Source organism: Chroicocephalus ridibundus, chromosome 9 (genome assembly GCF_963924245.1).
Source record: "Chroicocephalus ridibundus chromosome 9, bChrRid1.1, whole genome shotgun sequence".
Taxonomy (NCBI): domain Eukaryota; kingdom Metazoa; phylum Chordata; class Aves; order Charadriiformes; family Laridae; genus Chroicocephalus; species Chroicocephalus ridibundus.
In genome coordinates, this window is record NC_086292.1 from 29882561 (window position 1) to 29908087 (window position 25527).

Sequence of the window (25527 nt, forward strand, 5' to 3'; positions counted from 1 at the left end):
GCTGGCTTCAGAGCAGAGGACTTTCAGAGCCTTCCTTCCCCGGCTGTTACTGCCCGTGTTCGGAGGGATATTGTGCTTCGTGGGAGCCAACAAGGAGCAACGTGTGCTCAAGAGAACAGAGGATCTTAAGTTAGGACTGCCCTGCAGCAACAAATGCCAGGCTGGGATTTTTTTCTCAGCTTGAGCGAATACAGATGCTTTACTGCAATATTGTCCTACCTGTGCAGTCCTGCCCCGGGCAGAATTCATAAAGAGGCGACACTTACTTTAAAAGAAAGGAAAGGGAAATAAGTATTTGGGTTATGCTTACTCCTAGTTTTAGAATGAGGAGATTTTGTTAGGAAGAATTCTGTTTGGCACACTTTACATCACAATTTAATAGTGTTACTATAAATATTTGCTGAGCAGTGAAATGAGTAGTAGCTTATATGTAATACAGAGGGCCAAAAGTGTCATAGTCAAAGAGATTGGCTAGGAAAATAATTTTGTGGTTGTCTTCTGGTTTGATAAATACTTACATATCCAAGATTTTGTCTGTCAAGGCCAGATACATGGATGTTGTTGCTGTAATCAGGACATCAGATGGGGAGAGCTAGTCAAGAGAATTGGTCTTGTGAATGGGTATTGTATGAAGAGAGTTTCAATTAGGAAATTTATTCTCCAGCTGTTGTATTTTATATAGATTACCAAGGTTCAGAATCCAGTTTATGGTATGGTTTTCCTCATCCAAACTGAAGTGGACTGTACTCAACTGTATAGCATTTCAGCATTTTGTAGTATTTGCTACACTTTTCACGGAAAAATTTTCCAATTATGTTTGTTCTGGAGTCTGAAGAACTTACTTTGTTTCAGAGAATGTTGGTAGTAATGCCCTAGTACTTGTAATAGAAATAAGTCATATAAGAAAAAGGGGTGTAATCCAGTGTGTAGAGAAAAACTTGATTATTAGAAGTGCTTAGTCATCTAAAATTATCAACTGCAAGATAGGAAATGAACTGGGTAGTTTTTCAGGCAGCTGCATGGGACTAGGCAGTAACCAGCAAGAATGTGACTTCATGGGTGACCTTATTAGTTTTAGCTATAATGGTTCTGGCAACTGGATTCCTCATGTAGTTTGTAGATGAGGCCCATCTGTTGCTTTTGGAAAGCTTCAGGATTCTCAGTGAATAAAAGGCAGAGCAGTTGAGGGTGGAGGGAGAAGAGAGGAAAGGCAAAGACTTTTTTGTGAATAATCTAATTTCTATCTTGTCTGCTTTGCTGGGGCTGTGGTTTTACACGTGCATTTAATGTCGGTTCGTATCACCTTGCTTGTAAATGAAGTACTGAAGCTTGTACAGGAAATTTATTTCAGTTGTTCTAAAAATACCTTCAGTGTTATATAAAAATTATTAGAGGTTTATATGGCTTGATTTTTAAAGATCTTAAATGACAAGATGTGTGTACACAGAATGCCATTAAGTATCAAATTGTATGTATTTACCAGGTTACTTTCATGTTTCGTAAGCTTTTTCAGCAAGAGACAGTCTCCCGCTGAGAAGCAGGTCCAGCGTACCTTGCGATTGTTAAAAACAACCTTTAGTTTTGCTGAATGCGTGTAAATAACACTGGAGAGAAATAACAAGAGCATTTCTACTCTAACACATCACTGAGCCATCACCATCTGAGAATATATAGAGGAATATTTACAGGTTATCCTGAAGAAATGTATCGGCAGTCAGTTCTTGTTTCCATATTTTGCAGCTGTACATCAGTGTAGTACAGACTGACTGCTCCCTGGAATGGATTCTGCCATCTTCATAAAAGTTGATACCTTATTTTGCCACATAGTTGATCTCAGCTGTGCAACTAAAGGATAAGTTACGAAGTATGAAAAATGATGGCAGAAATCTGATGCGTAATGACCATTACAGCTGGTGGTATTTTAGTCCTGAGAAAAAAAGTATTGTGTTAGAATGTTGCTGGTTTTGTCATATATGTGTCTTTTGTCGTATGTAAGTCTTTAAAACAAAGCTTTTGAGAACTTGTGCAGCTAAAATTGAGATTGCTAGTATAGCAACTGAAACTCCAGTTTTTGGTAGGTGTGAATACAGATCTTAATAACAGAACCTTTCATTAGAAAAGAGCCTTTACTTAGTAATGCTTTGCGTTTATAATGGCCTAAAGTCTCCAAAGATCTCATGGTTTATTAATATCTGAGGATTTGAGTGGTTATCAGTCAGCATGTGCTCAGCATAGCGGAGAATCAGTAATGGCCCTTCACATTGTCATAAAAACAAACCCCAGAATGTCCCTATGGAGAGGGGAAATTAGTCTTTGTAATTCCTACTGCATTTAGCGTTTGCTTATATAAAAATACTAATAAAAAACAGTAAAAGGCTTTCAGGAAGAAGTGACTAGGTTACCCGGTTACTCTGCATTACCTTTATTAAAAATTTAAAAAACCTGAAATTTAATATTTTCATTATTGCTGAAATAAAAGCATTCCGAAGATGAAACAAGTTTACTTTCTAAACACTGCGCTGGCTTCACTCACTTTCATACACTTAACAGCAATTACTTTGTTGGTACGTTAAACCTGTCCAACCAATGGTTGTGCAAGTAAAGTTACTCAGGAATTGAATTATTTAAAGGATTGGACATACTGTACTTCAGTGTGACTCAGTGGATTTAAAAACCTTTATTTTTTTGGATAACTAGTAGGGAATAAACATTTTTACAGTGCTCTGAAGCATAATATAGCAGCAGCTCTCTTCGGGTGTCACTTGTCATTCAATACCAAGCTCGTCGTTATACTAGTTTCACACCTGAGTGGTGTAGATCTGCCTGCTGTGCTAATCCTGCACTTTGATCTCTACCTTCAAAAAGTGACTCTTTTTGTGACACAGGGTGTTATTACTCTCCTCTGACTTTAATGAGCTGTGCATATGAAGCCTGATATTAATCCGAACTGCCACATGTGAAAGCTGAGAACTCTGAGAAACATCGTTCACGAAGTTCATGTGAACAAAATGGTTTGAAACCACCCTGTGTGCTATTGACAGCATGACCTCTTTTGGCCCTCATGGGCCAAGAGATGAATGTGCTTGTTGAACCCTGTCGTTCTCTTTGAGTCATCTGCTACACCACAGGTAGGATTAGGAAAAAGAGACGAATGTCTGCTGAGGGGATACAAGGCGTCGTCTCACTGATTTCTGCCGAGCAGAAGCCTGCTGCCATGTGTGCAGCTGTGGTCATGCGGTGGGAGGACAGGAGGCTGCCGGCACCTGGATGGAGAAGTTCTGCCCCTTTCGTAAGGTGATGTCCATTGCAAAGTCCAGTGTTACCTTCATTTTGTGCTGCTGTCACTTGGAAGGATATAGTAAATAGTTTGAAGATTTGCTGAACCAGAAAAAACAGTTTCACTGTAAACAAAGACATAGAACCATAGTCATAGTCCATGTTAGTTTGGTATATTACAAGTGCTCATGGCAGTCATAAGACATGAGGTACACTAATGGTATATTACAGTGCTAGGCTATGCTAGTTCAGTTTGGAAAGCAGGGAGGTACATATCAAATCCCACCAAAATTGTATTTATTTTTTTTTTAAATAACTGAGAATCCCAAAATGTCACAGGTTAAGTAGTGTCATAGTCTGTTCTGAGGAAGTCCTTTCTTAAATTGAAGAACTCAAACCCATCAGTTTCCTGTGAAGTTTCAGCCTTATGACCAAGTTTCTGTTTTTTAAAAGAAAGTTTAAGGGAAAAGTTATTTTTCAGTGAGTGTTGAGGGATACATCTCTCTGAGGAGACAAAAATGAACTGGGGTTTTGTAACCCCAAAAATGAACTGGGGTTTCAATGGTTTGTGTTCTGTGCTACTACAGACTGGTTAAGAACCAGCTCCTCAAAAACTGGGATATTTTGCTAGTCTTGTACTACTGAGTCGTGCTCAAAGGGGACAGCCTTTTAAGATACCTAAAGAACATTTTCCTTTAAGCACTTCTTGCTAAAATTAAATGGATACTATTAAGGTGTGTGGGGGGCAAATGCTTACAAAAGCTGTTAGAATTATGTTACGTATGGATACAGCAGTACCATGGTTTGAACCACTTGGACCAATACATTGAGGGGAAAAAAGCTCAGGTGTCCTGGGGAGTTATCCAGGGTAGGCAGTGTGGCAAAGTTAAAGTCAGCGGTACTTTTACAATTTGCTTAGATTATTATGCTTTATTTCATATGTCGAATATTAATTCAATATTCGTTTTGCATTCATATGATTTAAGATAGAAATTTCAATTACTATTTTGACCAAATATACATTGCTAGGGTATATCATGCAGCAGTGCTTTACAGAAACTAAACGGTCTTTTTCCAGGAAATTTCACAGAGATTTATTTTGTTTTCAATGGGCATAATATTTTCCTGAATAAGTGAAAGAAAATATAGGTTATTTTCTGGAAAATATTGTCTATAAATTTTTGAACACTTCGCCTTTTACTTTGAATTTTAAGGATACTTAGTAAAAAGGAAGGAGTAACCACATCTGATTGTAGCACTAATCGCTTTCCAGGATAAATTATCCTAATAAGCAGTGGTGACCTACACTTCATGATGTGTTCAGTATTCTGTAAGAAAACAAATATAAGCCTCAGTATATTAAAAATGAGGTAAATACATTCTGATTAATGCTCATTAAACTAGTTGTTTGTTGTTATTTGTAAAAATGAACAATTAGTAGTTGTACAAGCAGCCATAATGCAGTGTGGAGATACAGTGTCCACTTGTTGCATCGAGGTGTTTGTGTGAGAGATTTCAACAGTGGGAATGTGTCTGTTAGTCTTTTATTAGCATAGAAGGACGCTGCAGTATCACACAGAGCATCAGGTTACACATATTTTTCAACTGAAGTAGGCTAATTGTGGGCATTGTAGTGGTTTAAGTGGGTCACTTTTAAAATTGTGTTGATTAAATTTGTTTAAGTTTCTTGCACTGACGAGGAAGGGTCTGAAGTACGTTGATAGTTCAGAAGAGGTTAAATTCAGTAATGCACAGTTAAATTGAAAAGTAAGTTTAGAAGGGGCACTTGAGTATAAATCCTTCTTGATTGTTGAAATCTAACTTGCTGCATAGAGTACTTCGAGTAAATTTCTAACTTGAGAGAACTAAGGAAAAGTAAGGTACTTAACGGTTCAGCAGCTGTGGGTTTTTTGTCAGTTTGTTGGTTTGGGGTTTTTTGGAGGGATTGTTTGTATGTGTAGTTTCTGGATAGGCCGCTGGTCATTGGAATTGTTACAAGCACCTACGTGTCCATTCATGGATAGCATAGGTCAATCACAATTGCGAACAGCTTTCGGGGAATAGCTTTGTTGGTTATTCATCTCTAAATGATAAATATTTATTTTAAATGTAGACCTTGAACTGTACTGGGGTACTTTATGCTTTCACTGAAAAGTACTTCTGATGAAACAGGAAATCTTTTGTAATGTCTTCTAAAAATCTTGAAACAAAGCATTTATTTAAAATCACATGGTGTAATCACATTCCCTTTTCTTGCATGCCGTCATGTAAAAACTGTACTATTTCATAATTAAAGCATTTCTTCTGTGTGCAACTGAGATTTTACCAATATTTTAGTTCAATGCAAATTTATTAATGTGAGAGGAAGAGTAATACTCTCATCAATAAATGATGAGGGGACTGGAACACCTCTCTTATGAAGAAAGACTGAGGGAATTGGGTCTCTTCAGTCTGGAAAAAAGACGACTGAGGGGGGATCTTACCTATGCTTATAAATACTGAAAGGGTGGGTGTCAGGAGGATGGGGCCAGGCTCTTTTCAGCGGTGCCCAGTGACAGGACAAGAGGTAACAGGCACAAACTTGAGCATAGGAAGTTCCACCTAAACATGAGGAGGAACTTCTTTCCTGTGACAGTGTCAGAGCCCTGGCACAGGCTGCCCAGAGAGGTGGTGGAGACTCCGCCTCTGGAGACATTCCAAACCCACCTGGATGCATTCCTGTGTGTAACCTGCTCTGGGTGACCCTGCTCTGGCAGGGGGTTGGACTAGGTGATCTCCAGAGGTCCCTTCCAACCCCACCGTTCTGTGGTTCTGTAACATTGTAAGTAGTGAATAGTTTCAGTGTATTTTAACAAAAGTTAAGTTTAGGTTTTCATGAAGAATAGAAGTCATAAACCAGAATTAGTTCGTTTAATATAATGAGTTATGTTGGTAGGGCAGGGCATTGGTTTTATGTAGCTGCAAAAGGCAGCTTGGAGAAAAGAGAGGATGTCGACTTGGAGCTCGTACTTCTTAAGTAACAGCTCTTGAAAATGAGGGACAATATTTATTCTCCTTTACTTCACTCAGTAATTATTCTCCCTTATTACAAAACACTTACAATGTGTTCTTTCCAGTGTGAAATAATCTCTTTCCCAAAATGTATTTTAAATTTTTTCTTCATTTTCTTAACCTTTTGTTAAATATTTACCGCTGTTGTTTCCTGGGAAGATAATCTATAATGTCCATCGCATTCTGTGAGAGTAAATATTATTTCCATATTTTCTGCAGGAGCACCTGTCATTAAAAAAGTACATAGTGGATATTGTGATTGAGAGTTCTGTTCCTGTGGAACCTTTAAAAGACGGAGAGGAGAAACAAAAAACCAAAAAGAAAGCCAAAAAGCTAAAGGCGCGGATGAACTCCAGGTGGTACAAATTTCTTTTTAATTTTTTTTTCTTTAAGTTTTGTCTAAACTTTATCTTTTGACCTTTAGTATGAGTGCAGTGGAAGGCTGAAAAAAGATTTAAAAATTATTTGCTTTGGGAGTGTCTTGAAAATAACACTGATGAGCCTAATTTATGGCCACTTTCTCTGATTGAGAAAGAAAACTGAATATCGATCTGGAGCCCTTGGTTTCACCTGTTAAGAGCTTTTCTCATAATTGGATGCCAGTGCCCTGCCAAAACTGTAGCCTCTTCTAGCATACAATAGCATGTTTAAATTTGTGTAAACCATGCCTATTTTTCTTTCGAGCTATTGATTTTTAAATGAAGTATCAAAGAAAATCAATAGTAATCAACAAATAGAAGTCAGCCTGCTGTAGTGTCAAATCCCATGACTAAATTTAATCATTTTTTGTTGCCTGCCACAACAAAAAAAAAGTTAAAAATATCTTAAAATGGAAAGTGAGTTGTCAGACCTGCAATTTGTTATTAGTCTAAGAGGTGACGTCTGCAAATCAATATGATATGCAGGACATCATTATATCATGAACTGGCAGTGTCAGTCTTTATAGCCGAATAGTCCCCAGCTGAGGTTAATGCTTAACTGAATATTATAACGTATTTTTGCATTTATCTCTAAAAACACTTTTCAGAAGGTAAGAATCATTGTTACACTCTCTGCTTTGTTTTTAAGCAAGAACGGCTACAAATAAGAGAAAAACAGCTGAACGGATTTTTAGAGCTGCAGTAAAAATGAGATGTTTTATTAACTCATGACAGTGCTAATAATGGCACATTAGTCTTCAAAAACAATACTTTTACAATGTATTACTGTTTCTGATTGTTTTCATCTTTGGGTGAGCTAATCCATTACCTGGATACCATATTTGAACACGCTGTTGATACTGGATAACATATTCTTCCAGGTTTCTGATTGCTCAAGATGCAGTGTTATTAACATTACCTGTTGATTTAGTGCAGTTATTGGATCCAATTTTAATTCTTTCTCAAGAGCTGCTTCTGTTGAATTTGTCAAAGATTTGTCAGACCTAGGAATGCAAGCTTAAATAATAATTTTTTATTGGCACTGACAGTTGAAAAACTTTTTCAGAACGCTTTGAATTCTTATGTGTCAGACTGTTGGGTGAGTCAGCATATTCATCATCAAAAATTATAATTAAACAGTAATAAAGGGGCATCATTTTAAAAGGTGATATACTGTTGAAAAATACAGCGAAAGTTTCAAAATCCTAAGAGGAGTTATATTGGCAAGACATGAAATTCGTGTTCATTAAGCTTGTTTTTAGTTTTAAAGGGTGACTAAACTTTTCAATGGGATTACTGTCCTTGAAGGTGACTGAGAGTTAAATTGTAGATTTCATCATGAGTTCTCTAATGTTAACACAAAAGATTTGCTAATAAAAATGTCCAGTACCAATATGAAGCAAGGCTTGTTCCATGGAATTTCAAACAAAAAATTGATGGGAGGGGGGGAAATCCATTTGGGAAATTAACTTTAGCCATGCAAGTCTTGCCAGTCTCCTACAGTTACTATAATTGACACTTGAGTAATAGTAATGGGCATAGTAATGAGAAATACTGCCTGGATGTTCCTGCATTTAAGCTTATTACTGGTAAGGTGGGGAGGTTTTCCATATTCAGAAAATGAAAGAGGATTATCTTAAGTTATGTGGCTAAAGCAATTAAAGCAATAACCTCAGAATTACAATATGAAATACGAAATTAAACAATTTAGGTAACGTCTACTATGTTTGCCCAACAAACTGGACAGTACTGATGTACCTTAGACCACCAGATGGCTGGGAGTTTACCGCTTAAAATCAAGTCAAAACTCAGGTGGAATGTATAGTTAAAGTACTTAATAATTAATCTATTGAGCATGGTTTGAAGGTGAAGAGCATTTGATGTCAATAATTCACATAGTTTCACAGGTGTTAGCAGATTATCTGCAAACCGTGTTTTAGTACATATTTGCAACTATTCCTCTTCTCTAGAAAAATAAATAGTTATAACAAACCCCCTTATTCCTCAATTATACATTCATTTCAGTTTCTAGGAAGCTGTGATATTTTAAACTTGAAAAAAATAAGCAACTGCATCCAAATAGGTTCCTGTTGCACTCCTGAGTTCCTAGATCTTAAATCACTATTACAATAGCAAAGCAATGAAGGGCAAGGGTGAACGAGGGGACAAATTGTGGTCAATGGGTTATTAGATATGTTGAGAAGTTTTTTTTAGTCTTATTAATTATATTTATAACCCTAAGCCATTAAACTGGTGCTATAGCAACAACTGATATATAGCTAAGTAAATTATCTCAGGTTAAACGCGTATGTGCTGTGAGCAGAATACTTGGGTACCCGCGTGGCAAAAGGAGGCTTGATGAAAGCTCCAGCAGTAGGAGGTGTAGTTTGCAGCTGGGAAGTACGCACAGCTGAGGTACGCTTTGCCATGGGGTTAAAGCACTCCAGTCATCTTCATTTAGTAACAGATCTTTTTAGGTGATTATTCATGTTTGACTGACTTGTCTGTACAAAACTCGAAGCTGAAATGTGTTGTTTCTGGCTGAGAGGCAGGAGAGAAGGCAAGAGGTTAATAAAGAAATCTCACCTTCATGTTTAATACTAAATTCATTTGTGATTAATAGCTTTATTAATGATCCACAAATCAGAGCTACTGCTAATGTAACAATGTTTGTGTGTAGCGTAAGTTGTATAGGTTAAACAAGCCAAGGGAAAATTTGAGTTGCTTTGCAAACCTTGATCCACTTGATTGAACAGAAAATATAAAGAAACATTTAGTGTATGTATCCGAGAGAAATAACAGGAATTAAATAATATTTTTTGCAGTGCAGCAATGAACCATATTTCCCATTGGAAGCCATTGTCAAAATCTTAAATTTGAAAAAAACCCAATTGGACATTTGTAAAGTTGGCAAGAATGTCAACTGACCGCAGCTAATATTCAGAATACCCTTAAAATTAATAGGAAACACCATTTTTATGAGTGGAAGTTGCCCTGAGGCATTTTTTTTTCCTACTGCTGTCCTAAGGGGGTTTTGGCACTTTCCTCTGGGGCTTGTTATGGATGCTCTTAGTAGAGAGAGACAGATCACATACCTGATGGCAGATTTAGTCCAGCGTGCCGGTTAAGTTTTTTCAGGTGCGTGTACAGGTTTTTTGAAGAATTTTCCAAGCCGTGAATGATGTTGTCCCTTGTTCATCTGAGAACACAACCTCAAGAGGCTTGAACAGTGGATCTCCCTGAACTCCCTAGAGATCCGTCTTGCATTTCTGAAGTCTTCATTTCAGAATAAAAATCGAAAGAGCAATTTTAATGGATCAAGTTAGCTATTTTTAACAGCTAAATGCTGTAAAACTGCCTGCTGGATGTTTCTTCATTGCAGAAGTCTTTCTGAGAATTGAGTTTTTCTGTATCACTGTAGTGTCTGGATTAGTTTTACTTTGTGTGTGTATGTCGTTATAAAAGATTATTACAGGATTACCACTGCGCATCCTGGTTTGGTTGATGAGCTGGTGATGACTTTCACCTTTTGGCACAGGCTGGCTGGAGTCAAAACAAGCAGTAGGAAAAAAAAGTCCTGTCTTCCTCTTTCTGCTTTTTGGCATATGGCCAGCGTAAATAATACTTTCAAGGGACTAAAGAGGTTTGTGTTTCTGTTTCCAGCAGTAAAACACTCACTGGTGTAAGTATTTACTACTATGTTCTGTGCCTAACAAGGTTCATTATAATAGTCATTCATTACATAAAAAATACTCCTGAACCTGTAAATATAACAAATTATTTATATGTTAATTATAATCTCTGTGATGTAGTGATCTTCTGATCTGCACTAAATTACTAATATTTTCCTCTGACAAATATGATAATTTTATAATAAGCTGTAGGTTACTGCAATTCTATATATCACTTGTACCAGTTTTTACCATTTGGAAAGTCAACATCAGTGCACAAATGGTGTATTAAAGTTATTCTAAAGTAGTGATATTAATAGTAAATTGTTAATGGCTAATAGTTAAGCATCAGTATGGATTGTGACAGGCAAGAACAGACGGAAATGCTGTGCATTGCTATGAAATAGAAAAAAACCCAAAGGTTTAGAATTATCTTGCTGATCTTACATTTGTACACTTTAGGCAACAGTCAATAATAATGAATATTTTCTTCTTCAGGGCAAAGGAGTATGAGAGTTTGATGGAAGGAAAAAATGCTGTCTCTGATTCCCCATTTAAAGCCAAGTAAGCATTTAACTTTATGTATTTTAGACATAAACACTTTCTTTTTCCCCTTGTCTGTAGCAGAAGTGCTTCTGAAATTTCTGATGGAGCAGGTGTGGTTGGGTTCTCATTCAATATGGGGCATAGTGCCATCTTCGATTACGGATCAGTTGCTAATACAAAAGGTCAGACCTTATAAATGCGATTTTTTCTGAAGGCTTTGTGTATCTTAGAACATGTAAAATGCAATATTAAATTGAACATAATGTTCATCCTTTATTTACCTGGAAGCAAGAAGCTTTGTACTTCAAGACTGATGGTAAAAATTCGGCACTAGAGTTCTGGGACTGAAAATCTTATGTTTGGCCTCCATTTGTCAGAAACAGAGGTTCATAGGGTAAAAGTGCAGATATTTTAATGCATAAATGTCTTAATCTGGCATTGAGCTTTTTAAAGAATAGACCTTTTTATTGTCTAAGATAAGGCACAAATGAAAACATTGGATGGTAATATTAAAACACGACATAGTATCACTGGCAAATTCCTCCTTCTTAGTTTGAAACTGAAAATTGCTCAGCTTTTGCTTTCTGATTCCACTGAAACGGGTTGGCAAACGATGCAGAATATTTGGATTTACAAAAAGCTTTTGACAAGATTTCTCACCAAAGCTTTTAAAAGAAACTATATAGCTGTGGCATCAGAAAATCAGTTAAAAAAATGAAAAGAAATGGAGTGTATGATCAGTCTTTGCAGAACTGGGAGGTTACCGGTAGAGTTCTGCAGTCCAACGATGTTCAGCATGTTCACAAGTGACTTGGAAAAAGACGGCAGGCAGTGGGGTGACACAGTTTGATGATGATGCAAAGATATTCAGGATAGTAGGGACAAAAACTGATACTGAATGATGGTTTTGAAGAGAGCGAGTGACTCAGCGGTAAAGCAACAGGTGAAATCCAGTGTATATTGAGTGCTACACAATGGAGGGGGAAGGCAGAGCTCAATTATATCTTCACATACGAAGTGTGGGTAGTTCCAAGAAAATATCGGCTCAGTACTCTTAGCAGTTAAAGGAAATCCTTTGTTAAAATTATTTAGAAAGGAGCAAAACCAGAATGTCATTTTGTACAAATGCCTGTGTCATCTGCATCTTTTGAATACTATGTGCAGTTCTGGTTCTTCATCTCAGAAAGGGTATGCTAGAATTGTTACAGGTTCAGAGAAGGCAGGAAAGGAAAACAGTAATAATTTCTCATATGACTTCTGTATTAGAGATTAGGTAAACTAGTACTACTCGTTCTGGAGAAAAATCTGATAATGGGAGGAAGTCGTAATGGGGATATGTTACAGGGATCTATTAATGGCATGGAAAAATGGGATGGGTGTTGGTTGGTTGCCATGCTTCCTGGTACCAGAATGAGGGAGCACAGAATGAAGATGGAGCCAGGTTCAGAAGAACCAAAGATGGTAATTCTTCCTGCAGTGTGCAATTAGGTGTATGGAACTCATTGACAACAATCATGCAGATGCTAAAAGTTTACCTGCATTACTGCAGTTTTAGGAAACTACATCGAGCCCAAGAAATTCCTAAGCTGAAAATGGCGACAAGAAAGGGATTAGTAAAGAGGATTATATATGCTTGTCCTGTTCTTAATGTTCCCGAGACATCCATTTACAATTCATAGTTAAACAGGAGAGTGGGCAGATGGCGTGCCTTTCTTACAGTTGTGCTCACAAGTCAAGAGGCTGTGGTGTCTCAACAGTTGGATTCAAATACCTTCATCCTAAAAATCCTGAACATCCTAAGATGTTCAGGGTCCTTGCTGTTAGGCTTCCTTGGTTGGACGTACAGCTAGCTTGTATGCTTTACCTTTCACACAGTCTTTTCAGTAGCTTGAAAGCCTGCTGCTGAATCTCAGTATGTATTTTGAAATAATAAAAATCCATCACTGAGGTTTGACATAAGAAAATGAAACATCTCCACCAGATGGCACACCTGCATAAACACATTGGGGAAGAAGGTTCTGTTGTTGGCTTCGTTTCTTAATAATCAGCACTTCAATTTGCAAGATTAGTTTCATGGCAGATTAAGACTTATAGATTTGTAGCTCCTGTGTTTTGCTTTTCTTTGCTACCAGAAAATAAAAAATTAGGGTCTAGTTGTCAGAAAGTAGAAATGTGGGGGCTTTGGGTGACTCTGAAAATAACGATAAGCTGTAGTGCTTCCACTTTAGTTTCTTTCTGAGTTCTGATTATCAGTGACGTAATTTGGTCAGTTGTGTCTCAGTTGCAAAGCAACAGAAACTCAGATTGATGATTTTATTTTGTTTTTTTTGTAATCTCCTGACTGATCCTGAATTTGCCACTTTAATTTCTCTTTACTTAATGAAATGCTAGTGTGCTTTCCAGCAGAATCTTCTCTTCCATCTGCTTTCTTATTTTCCTCCTTTGTAGCCTCGATTAGGGCTGTAACCTTTTAGATGTGAGCTGGTGCGATGGCCACTGTAGCTCACTTTCATCACAGATCTTCTGGGAGATTTCTCTTGCAGTCTTCGTGTAGAAATCTAGTGATCTAGCAGATGCTTACATCTAAATTTTTAGAACATAGTTTCAGATATCATAGTTATGGTTATTTCCAAAATGACACAACTTTTTACCTACCATCAGGGCTCTAATGTTTGCAAGCTTCTTTGATATTGAGGGGATGGCAACGGGAGCTCAAGTATGAACTGAAATAGAGGACTGTCCATGAGTCAACCAGGAGCCCAGTTTATTTCTATTAAAATTCGTTTACTCTACACAATACATTAAAAAAATCGAGAAAGATAGGGAAGGGTAGTTTTATCCCTTTAAGGGAAAGAATGAGAGAACAAGAAATTTCTTGAGGCAAGAGTTTTAGCCCAGACCAAATCCGTTTACATGGAAAAACATATTCTTAATACAGGAAAAATTAATAAAAACCACCTTTTTAACAGAACGAAGCATAGGATCCCACTTAACCAGGAGCAGTAGGATGAAGAATCAGCTGAAAGAGACAAACAGTAGTAGATCTCCACTGAAACATTATTACATCAAGAAGCTATGAAAATAGACTGTTGCCTTTTTAGCCAGAACACAGTGTACTGTACTATGAACTAATATTAACGGCTACTGTACCTGGCTGAGAGAGAGCAGACTCTTGCCAATACTGGGAGTCTTAACAGCTATCCCACACACGCTCTCAGGAGATCTGCAAAGTTATTGAGAAAAGTCATGTCACAGAATGAAGTGGGTAAAAACTGAGTGTGTGCTAAGTGTGTTCTTTGTGTCAAAACAAATGCCTTACTTTTTGTTTATTCCAAAGGAAGGTTTGAGGTGTTCAGATTGGAGTGAAAGTGTGCTGATGAACAGAAAATACTTCTTAACTTAGTGGGCTGTGGAATTTAAAAATGAAATTTTTTTTTTTCAATTCCATTTAAAATGTGACACAATCGGTAGATTTATTTATTTGCTTAACAGCAGCAAATGCATTTTAGAATGAAATCATTAAATATAACTTTCCCTTGTGCTTCCTTGCTTATGTCACATTTCTGGACTCCCTCTTCTCCTCCCAGATTGATTGTGTCTTTGCAAACAACTAAAACCATTTATGGAATGCAATTGCTTATCTGATTTTAGTTCTTAGTCATGTTGTCAGTTGTTACAGAAGAAAGACAGAACCCAGAATTAGTCTTTGGCAGGTAAAAAGCCCTTTTAGATCACCTTTAAGATTAAGCCACCTTAATATTATGAGACCACTGATTTCCTGCTGCAGCTGATAGATTGTTTCAGTAGTTCTTGTTAGTTCGTGGTTTGCAGATTTATAAAACCTTTTGCACTAAGGAAGCACTAATCCAAGTGCTTTCTAAGCTTGACATTGGTAATACGCTAATATCAATAAACAGACAGGGTTTGTCTTGCTTTGATAGACGTGGTATGTACGCCTTTTTCAGTTTCAGGGTACTGACTCCGTTTCCTCAGTGCGATTGTGAAAAGCTCTGAGTAGTTCTGTTTTAGAAACAAGACTTCTAGATGTCTGTAACAGATATTTTTTTCTTTTTGGTATCTATTAAAAAAATTGTGTTCCTTACTGTGTGTTTGGAGGGGGTGAGGATAATTCCAAATACTGCCTTATTTGCTAGGTATTTTGCTCTCTGAACTCTTTCATGTGAGGAGAGGGACTTTCGAGAACTACGGACATTCTCACCTGGGAGCAGCCAGGCTGTTGCTCCCTGCCCTCTCTCTGCTCTGCATTAACTGCTTGGGCACAGACGGCACTTAGGTCATTTTATAAATGCTGGTGGACTTTTGATGGATTTGTAGTATTAATTTGTATTCTCTGGGAACTGATCTGTATGTAATTATTTAGTGTCCAGTCTGTTAAGTCAGCCTGTCAAAAGGTGTGTCAGTGATGGCTCTTTCTGTTTGCAGCATTCTTGGGTGTCCATCAGAGCACATTTTTTCAAAGGGAAGGAAGACTTACTCACAAAATGAGTGTTACTTACATCTACTTACTATCTTCTACTCCAATGGCCATATATTTCAGTGTTAAAGTGATCTGCAGGTAGCAAAGTGTAATTGTCATCCTCTAATACAATCAGGGAAAGTAAGGTAATGAAAAATTGCTGTATGCCTAAAGGAAGTTAGCAGGATTGCAGAAAAAAAAAAAAAAACAAACCCAAAATGAACCCCTTAGTCTAATACTTTGAGCTAGTCTCTCCTCATGCAAGAAGGAATTGGGTTTTTTCACTTATTTTTTGTTTACTTACCCTTTTTTTTTTTTTAAACTATGAAAGGGACGCTTCAGATAGTATGGAAATGGGAACCACTATTATCCTTATTATCCTGAAAAAGGACTGCAGCACAAAAAGAGGAGAGTTAGGAAATTAAAAATTTTTTCCTGTAAGAGTCTGCTGGAGAAAAGATGGGACTGTAGTGCGAAGTTTGTTCTTGCAGAGGCCCCAAGCTAAATACCTTTAACGATACAGTTTTTTCTTATTTCCTGTATGATACATCAGTGCATTCACAAGATAAACTTACCGTGTAGTTTTCTTGGTGTAGTAGACTAGGGTCCGGTTAGGCCAGTTAAAAGATATTATACCAAAATACCGATTACTGGAAAAAAATCAGACAATCTCTGAAGCGGGAAGTATTTGTGCAAAATTTAGTTACCAAACAGCTCTATGAACTATAGAAGAGCTGAACTGTAAATAAAATAAAATAAAATTCAATTAAACATAAAAAAAAAATTAATACCTGCTTTATGATTGAGTGGATGGTAGATTTCATCTTCAGAGAATTGCGAGAGTATTCTTGTAGGAATTCAAATAAGAAAATAATTTTTGTAGGGATTTTCGTCATTTTTCAGATAGCCTCCATTTCAAAAAGTAAAGAAGGTGTGTGAAGCTGTAGATATAGGTGTTTCATGTCTAGCAGTGTTTGGGACTAATTCGAGATGTAGAGTGATGTTTTCCGTTGTGCACCTAGAGCGGTGGGAGTATGCCACGTGTGCCAGCACGTATATTAATTTTACTGCAGGGGGCCAAACTGCAGGCAGCACAGAATAGTGCAGGGGCTGCACGTTGCTTTGGGAGGATCCAGCGTAACTCCCTGTTTTGGGCTGGGCAGGAACTGCCACAGACTGTCTCGGTTCTCTCCAGGCACAGGCTGCATCAGAAAGAATCGGGGCTGTGTGTCCGGCTGGCGGCTGGCCACCCACAGCAGGAACCTACAGGAGGAGCAACTGCTCCTTCCATACAGGAACTGCACAGAATCCAGCCCTCTGCCCAGTCCTACTAATCCTTCCTTGCATGCATTCAGTGTACGGCCAAGAAATCATGGATTTAAATGTGGAAGTGCTGAAATACATTGATGTATTTCTACAGATGAAATGTGGCCTATAAATACAGAGGTCCTTTTCCTTTAGCTTATAAAATGTGTTAAACTTGCTAAAAATATTTAGCCCACACTAAAAAGAAACCCTTAATTCACACAATACTTAGATGTAATTTTATTTCTATATTTGCTATATAGACCTCTAATATGAATATCCCTCATTTATCCATTTGCAGTGCAAAAAGAACAGATAACACATTTTGTATTTTTTATTAAAGTTTACGTTATGGTAATGTTCCAAGACCAATCAGTGCCTTCTGTCCTTATGATATTTCTTATGCATTCTGAATTATCTGTTTGTGGGCAATACTAAAATCTTAATTGGTGAGGTGTAAATAATTTTAGATAGAAATACGTTAACTTTAACTTTCTCTTTTATTTAGCCCAGTAAATTTTCAGTTATTTATCATTCCCTGTACAGCACAGTAAGCACTGGAGGAAAGCAAATTGGGGGACAAAATGAAGATTAAATAATTGTCATGAAATACTTGGATTTGGGCTCAACAGTATTTCCACATAGTCACTGGATCAGGTGTTGATACCATCCTCTATTAACCTGCAGTGCACACAAGGAGTGTACAAGGAGTATCATATGTACAAAGAGTTCCCTCTTTCTAAATCCATTCGTAGCAGTGATAAATTCTATATCCAAGCACAAGTCATCTTGCATAGATTCCTAGTCCTTTGAAACAGTCCTAAAATTATTCTTTCTCTGACACTGCCAAGAAGTCAGTATAAAGAATGTTAAATTAAACTACTTTTCCAAGGTTAACTCAGTGGGAGGAGAGAGTTTTTATTTCTCTTGTGCTCACATAGCATACGTTACCTTTTTTTGGCAGGTGACCAACATACAGTAGGATATAAGGACATGAGCGGTAATTCTTTAATGCAGTAGAACTGAAAATTTATTCTGCATGTTTCTTACTGTATGATGTTGAACACATGCTTCGAATGTTTGAATTTTGGTAAAATTGTCCAGAAAGAATTTTAGAAAAAATGGAAAGGTGGAAGCTTTCCCTTGAGAGTTAATGTGTTGTACAGCTTTTTTTTTGGGTTTTTTTTTTTGGTGGTGGTTGTTGTTGTTTTTTTTTACCTGAGGACAGAAACCGAAGATGACGTTTAACTTACGTAGCATCTTTATAGACTGAAGAGAAAGAAAGGGAATTTTTCAACAGAAGTAACAATGTAATATGATTATTTTCTATCTGAGTCCTTGTGAGTAGTGTTTTGATAAACCTTACACATTTTGTAGGCTGATGCCTTCTGTAGATTAGGAAAGTCCCTTTCTTTAGCCTCTGTGGTTAATCCTGGTTGAATTCCATTCCTCTGTTGTTAAATGAAGCAAATGAAAACCCGTCTCGCTGTCTTCTCTCAGATGAAGTTACAATATAGCATGGTGTGTTTTTTCAGTGCTTTATATATGCTTTAATGATGGAATTTGTAGATGTTTCAAAGAGAGAAAGTCTTTAATTTTTGCTTAATGCCTTAGGATATTGCCAAGGCAATAGCCATTCTAAATCACATTCTGTGAGAATACCTGGAGTATTCTGCTTCTAGATCGTCTTCTTGGACTGCAGCAATGTGACTTTTCCTTGGTGCTGCAATCCACTCCTTACGCTCGCCAGAGTTAGTGGTCATCTGATTTACTGTCCCAGTTCTGCAGTTATTTGGGTTTTGGCTTTTAATTTTCTTTCCCATTTTAGCTCGTGGCTGACTGAGTTAGACAGAGGTTTCCTCCAACCTCATTTTCCACAGAGGAAATAGCAGTGCAGAAAATCTCATCAGGATGTAATCTCCCTTTATTTTTCTTGTCATAGAAAAATCCTGGCTGAATATTAGTGGATTCAGCTGACCAGATGATAAGAAGTCTAAGACACAAAATCTGCAAGTCTTTTTTATTTGTACTTTAAAAACATATATGTATTTTCAGAGTCTCTTGAAACCTTTTAACAAAGTTTGGGGTTGGGGGGTTTTTTCAAAGAAAAGGTACAGAGTACCTGTTTCCTATTGATTAAGTGGAAACTCTATTCTTGCCCCAAATGAATATTTTGAATTTTTTTTTTTTTTTTTACATATGTCACTATTGTGGTACACTCCCCAGCCATTCTGTCTCCTTTCATGCCTCTCAGAGACTAGATAATGTAATTTTCTCTTTACCGTCACTCTCTGGTCACCTTGTGAATGCTTTTAGGCCCTTTTACACTGATGATCTCCCATTTTGTGATAAGCATTGATACTCTTCCCCTGTCTTTTTCTTCCTATAGAGCTATGTTTGCTTCTAGTCACAACAGTATTTCTCCCACTCATTCTGTTCAGTTACCAGCTTTGTCCCGCTTTAGTACAAATTGCTCGATAGTTCAAACCAAAGGTGAACCAAACACAGAGCCTGTCAGTAAGAGCAGCCAGTCGCAGATATTGAGGCAACATTAGATGAACACGTGGCAAGTACTGGGTGATACTTCTTCCCTGCTTCTCTCGGCCTCCCATTAAGGGACTCTATTTAGCATTTGTATCATAGAATCATAGAATGGTTTGGGTTGGAAGGGACCATAAAGATCATCTTGTTGCAGCCCCCCTGCCATCATCTGCCTTAAGGCCTCTACAGATGTAAAAGTCTACATCTGAGCTAGTTCTTAACTTCGCATTCAGAGCAAAGAAGGATACGTTACAAGTATGTTTTGACTGTATTATTTTAGACCTTAGGATGAGATGAGTGGTGCCTTGGAACTGCATATTTCTCCGCACTGCCTAGCAGAGAGCATAGGTGAATAGCCCAGATGTAGATGTGTAAAACTAAAATGAGTCCTAACCCACGTGTGTCTGCATCTCTCCCACCTCTGCATTTTGGCTTCATTACTGACCCTCATTAATAAAATGCCCTTTCTGAGGTAGTCTGCAAAGTCACTACTTTTCACTTATTCAAATAACCCTAAAGAGCCATTTCTTTTATGATGCCTATAAGAAATTAGCCAAGTCGTCTGCTGTTCTGTTTCCCTTACTCATCTCAAGAGTGAGCTACTCAGCTAAGTGGGCGGAAAGGATTGAATGATGGAAGAAAAGGAGGATGAAAACATGTTGAAATTGAGGATGGCAGAAACTAGCAGGATAAACTGTGGAGGAAGCACAGGGAAGTTAACGCTATTTAACAACAACAGAAAAAAACACGTAGTTAATACAGAAGCACCTTTATGGCTGTACTGTTTACATTATTTCTGTGTCATTTCCCTGAAAAAGGGGATAGTGAAATGTCATAGATGCTGTAAGCTGACTGTACCTCCTTGCTGTATTGCATAGTTTACATGCTGTTCAGTATAGATGATAATACTTTTACACAGATTTTGATGACTGCTTTACTGAGATTCAGTTAGCAGAGTTTCATTACATAGAGGAAAGTTTACATGATCAGGAGGATTTTTGCTTTAATAGCTCTTTGTTTTCTGTTTAATGTTGAAGGTTACAGCGATTAGCAAAAGACCTCTTAAAGCACCTCCAAATGCAGGATGGCTGTTCGGTGGGGAGCAACAAAGTTTCTGGTCTGGACAGAACTTTAGGAGAGATCTCGCGTATTCTGGAAAAAGAGGTATTGTGACTGTTATGGTATAACTTATGATTAACCTGTAAACTGTGTTGCCCTCAAATATCATCAGTTTGGATTTGGGAATGTTTTAAATGTGTACTGATGAATGCGTGACCTTTGTGTAACACGCAGCGTCTCCTCTTACTCTTTTCTGTGGTGGTTGCAGCAGTGAATGCTTTTGTTTAGACATCAGATTTTCTATAGGCAGTTTTTCAGAAATGCTGAAAACGTGCTTGACTGATGCTAGATCATCTGGATAAAGACAAGCTGTACTTCCACTGGATTCTTCATTAGGATTGTTTTTAACCTGGGTCATTTCAGTCATCTAGTTTATAGTGTGTACCTACAAACAGCTTTTCCAATAAGGAGTCAAAACAATTAGCAGAGAACAGACTAAAGAACTGGAGCCACCTTTGCTATCGCAGCCACCAGATTGTGGTGCTATGGCCGACTTTTGGAGGAGCACAAATCTGTTGGAGTACAACAAAACCTATTTTTTTGGGGGTAGGTCTTTGATAGGGGATGAAGGTATGGTGTGCGTATTTACATGGCATATTTCTATGTTTTGAATTTTTTTGAAGTGCTATGTTTGTGGAGCATGTTTTGATTTATGGTAAATGTTGGATTTTTTTAATTGATAGCATAGCATTTACATCTTTTTAACTGTTTTATCATGGTCAGTGTGCTGCCACAGTGCTTTGTGTCTTGGTATGCATATTTTTGCTCCATTAGGACCACAGTGTTTGAGTTTTCAGGTGGAACGTTATGTTCTGTTTTCTCTCTAACGGTTAGAAAATACTTCTCTTTCGTATCTGTAATCAAGAAACCATGAAAATTATTTCTGAGAGGAGTCAAATTAATGAAATCTGAGGAGGGGTTGCATCGTTGTTCAGAGTTAGTGTCTGCGAAGATGAGAGCTCTACTTGATGCTTTTCACAGCTTAGTCAATACTGAGTGCTGCCCAGGATGCATAGGGTTCTTGCCATGTGTTCTGTCAGTTGCTTTGAGCTGCTGAGCAAGTTTAATAGCGTTTTTGGAAGACTTGTGACATTTTCAAATTTTGCAGTGTTTGTGTTAAGAAATTAATTTGTCAATAATTATTTATTTCAAAATCTAGAAATCACGTTGCATGAAGACTATAAAAACATGTATTGTTTTTGAAAGGTAGGTAAATAATTATTGGAAACTGTTATTGGGAAGTGATGTTGTATCCAGCCTCTCATCAGTAGATGTTTTCTGAGGTTCTTTTAAATAAGACATGAATTGCAGCTAAATGTTAATCATTAATTGTTGGTAACGTTTTACTAATAGTTGGTAACGTTTTACTGCTTGTTGAGTCTGCAGTGGAGAAGTAAAAGATCAATTTGATAGTATTAATAGGCATGCATTGTTGATTTGGGTTTTTACCCCCAAAACATTACTCTGCCACTGAAGAACTGTTATTATATCTGAGTGTCCTAATCAATAAGGTCAAGAAAGATTGATTTCAGTAGCTGTCGCTGTGTTTACGACGCAGATCGTACATAGTCATTTATAGAAGTGGATAGTAATTCTCTTGTTAACTTGCAAGTCAAGAAATCAGCAGACACATCTTACATGTCAATGGGCGGTGAAAAGAATCTTGATGGTGTCAGTCAGCGACTGAGAGGAGGAGACTGACACTGTTAATTGAATTTCCCTGGAGAGCATAAAAATATACCATAATGTGGGGGGAGGAATGAGAGAGTGGGAACCACACAAGCTGTCAGTGTGTGTGAGCTGATAACATTGATTTACCCTTGCTAATGGCCTGGGTTGAATAAAGAATTGCCCTGAGGGAGGACAGAGTTCACTACAATAGATCCTTGCCACTTAGTAGAAATTCTTCAGGCTCAGAAGAAGTTTTGCAAAAGTATTATTAAACAAAATTGATCCAAAAATACCTCTTTTCAGTCATTCTGTGAAACATTGGGGTTTTCTTTTGTTAGTAGTTTACACTGACTGAAAAATGTATTTGTACAGTCTCACCAGGGAAATAAAGATTTGTTTTACAAACCATGAAATAAAATGCTGAGCTCCTGTTGGTAAATAAGAAGAATAAATACCATTAAATTTCTCAACAGAAGGAAGAGTTACTCAGCTCATTAGAAATTCCATGACTACTAAAACAGCATTAAAGAGTGGGAATGTATTCTTTGTGCAAACTTGAATCACAAAAAAGCCACACACAAGAGATTGACAGCCCTGTCTGACTGGGTTTTGCCTTCAGGTAGAATCAAATCAGACTAAAAATTCCTTTTGGCATTTAGTCTTCATCTGTTGTGTTTCATAGTAATGAATACTGCTTTTTCTCACTTCTCAACTTCTTTTATAACATGAGAACGTTCTAGGATGAGGCAAGCCTGCATGACTATTGTGGTAAAGTTGATTTTGTTTTGCCTGCCTTCCTGCTCTGCTGAAGTAAGCAGATTCTGCAGTCTGGGCCAATATAGCAAGAAGAGTTTGTTTAATGTAAACTAAAAGTTTTCTGTATTGTCATTGCCTCTGGATGGTCAAATTTGAGAAATCGGTCTCGCAGGCAAAGACACGTCTTAACCACTGTATTTTTTGAAGTCTTGTGTGTTTATTGTAGCACCCTACCTGCTTCTCGTTGACGCAGAATTCGTAGGCTGCTGCCGGTGTCCCACGCAACACAGCAAAATCAGCAACTTTTACTTTGAATCCAGTGCATGATTTAAGTGCTAATAACTGAAACAGGAGTTGCTTTGCTGTGCTTCAAGTGGTTGTTACATCTCCAGACCTCTTCTTGGTATGTCCATGTTGGCTTACTTGGATGAAGCTCTACAACTGATAGAAGTATTGCACCGTGTCCCAGAAAAGGATTTGTAAGTAAGCAAGTTGAAGCACAGGTTTTGAGGATCTGACAAGGAGCATCGCCATTAATTGCATGCAGCCTGTGGTTCACATGTATTTTCATCAAATAAACATAAAGGGAGCTAAAAAGTCATAAACCATAAGGCTTTCCAGTTTGAAATAGATTTGTACCCCTCAGGTCACATGTCCCTGCTTCTGCTAGAGACATCAAGCAGGAGGCACAAATCTGGATGTGGGTGCCTACGCCTCTTACGCTGTCCCGGAGATGTATCTACAAACAGGGACTGCCAGGGTGCTGGCTTGGGTGTGCGCTAGATTGTTGGAAGGGAGTCCTTGAGTTCTGTGCATAGTCTGTCATCCTTTCTGGCAGAAATCCTGGAAGGAAGTTGTATTCACTTTCACCTCTACTTTGTTTAAAAGTATATTAAAAAAAACAAACATGCGCACAGACACAACAGCAAAATGCAGGCAAATGTTACCAGAAAGCCCTGGCCTGATGTTGGCGGGCTGTCATATGGGACTCTTCAAGCTCTTAATAAGATCTGATAACGCTCAGTTTAAGATCTCCCATGAATGGGCCTTTGATGCTAAAGGAAAAACTCCTGTACCCTCTTAAGGAAGGCAGAGCTGATGTTTGGAACTGCAGGGCTAAAGCAGATTTTCTGCCACAGTTCTTTTGATTTTATACATGCTCATTCTTTGATGAGGCTAATTTTACACATCCATTACCAAGGGCAGCAGTGTGTTCAGATGTGCAACGAATGCTGGATTAACTGCTCAAGTTCGACTTGAGCACTCACACAGAATGTCCTGCAGTAGGGAACGCTGTCAGAAACCGGTATATTTAAAGCTGTATAGCATCTTAGTGTGACTACAGGTACAGTTTTAAGTTGCTTATGATTATATCATTTATTTCCCTCAGTCTATGGAGGTGAGGTTTATTGATTAAAAAAAAAAACAGTTTTCTACTATACAGATGTTAGATGTTACAGCGACTGAAGTACATATGTATTTCTAAGGCCATGAACCTGACTAGGGTCAGAGGTTACTGCCTCTTGGGTGGTCATCCTTAGGCTGGCTGGCAGACCATCACTTCCCTAAAGTTCTTCCTAAAATTTGGTTTTAGAGGGATTTTTTTGGGTCCATGTTTTAAAACTCCTACTTTTAAATGTTTGAAGTATTCTGAGTGGTTTTGGTAGGTGTAGGCTAGGCAGAGATGGCAGACACCATTATTTTGAGGAGCGTGGCAGGATGCTGCCTTCAGTAAGGGTGGTGACACGCAGCTGAGGGCAGTAGCCTTTTCCCCTGGCTCAGCTGCAGCTAAACCACTGCAGTTAAATCACTGTAGTTAAATCTGTACAATACTTACGTGTGACATCTAGACAAGCCCTTAATTTGTCTCCCTCCTGTCCTTCTGACTGGCAGTATGACACAGAGGTTCAATATGATCATGAGGGCACCTCAGGATTTTTGGAATCCAAGTGCAGCAGTTAACCTGCTTAACTGGAATTATTTTTATATGATGGTTCTCATCAGACCACTAGTTTGAAAGAAATCTTCATAACAACAGAAGTTACAAGATTCCTTTAACTAAGTGATCTGATGGAGAAGATCTTACAGCTGTGTTCCTGAGGAGGGGGCTGCAGCCACCGGGGAATTATAGAGGTTTTATACATGTCCCAGGCTAAGCAAACATTACAGCTGAACTCACATGTCCCTCGCAAGGCACAAAGCCCCAACAAAGAAGGTCTCACTGTTTCTGATGTTTGTAGAACTTCCTATGGTTTTGTACAGTTTTGAGGATAGCTGTGTTCCCGTAGCACTTATAGTTACTCACCAGCTCTCTTCATACAAATCTAAAAGTAGCTGCTTTTCAGTAGGCTAAATTTCAAGATACCTCTTTTTATTACTAATTCAGAATAGTATACTTACTGGAAACAGATTTCGGGGGGGGAAGTATACTTCCTTGGAAAAGGTGTAATTTTGTAAATGAAAAATGTGTGAATCTGAGCTATTAATTGACTGCAGTGTTTTAATACTTTTTTAAAAAAAGGATCTCAATGCTTATGACCTCTGGAACGTGCTCTCTCAGTGACCATTAACGTTTGTTTTGTGTCAGGCAATGTTTTTGGTTTTGCGATTTTTAGATAGATTTTTCGGCCTCCTGCTTCGGCAGTCATGATGTCAGTTATTTACATTTCAGTAAAATGTTTGTCGTAGCTTTCAA

General features: G+C 37.8%; 1 protein-coding gene across 3 annotated transcripts in view; it reads left to right on the forward strand.

Annotated features, from left to right (window-relative positions):
• The window catches only part of SCAPER (S-phase cyclin A associated protein in the ER), a 163747-nt gene that overhangs the window by 67720 nt on the left and 70500 nt on the right, over positions 1-25527 (forward strand). For all 3 annotated transcript variants that reach the window (XM_063346275.1, XM_063346276.1, XM_063346277.1), the window contains 3 exons: positions 6547-6683; positions 10916-10981; positions 20324-20450. In XM_063346275.1, coding sequence (XP_063202345.1) covers positions 6547-6683; positions 10916-10981; positions 20324-20450 — 330 coding nt within the window. The remainder of the gene's footprint in view (positions 1-6546; positions 6684-10915; positions 10982-20323; positions 20451-25527) is intronic.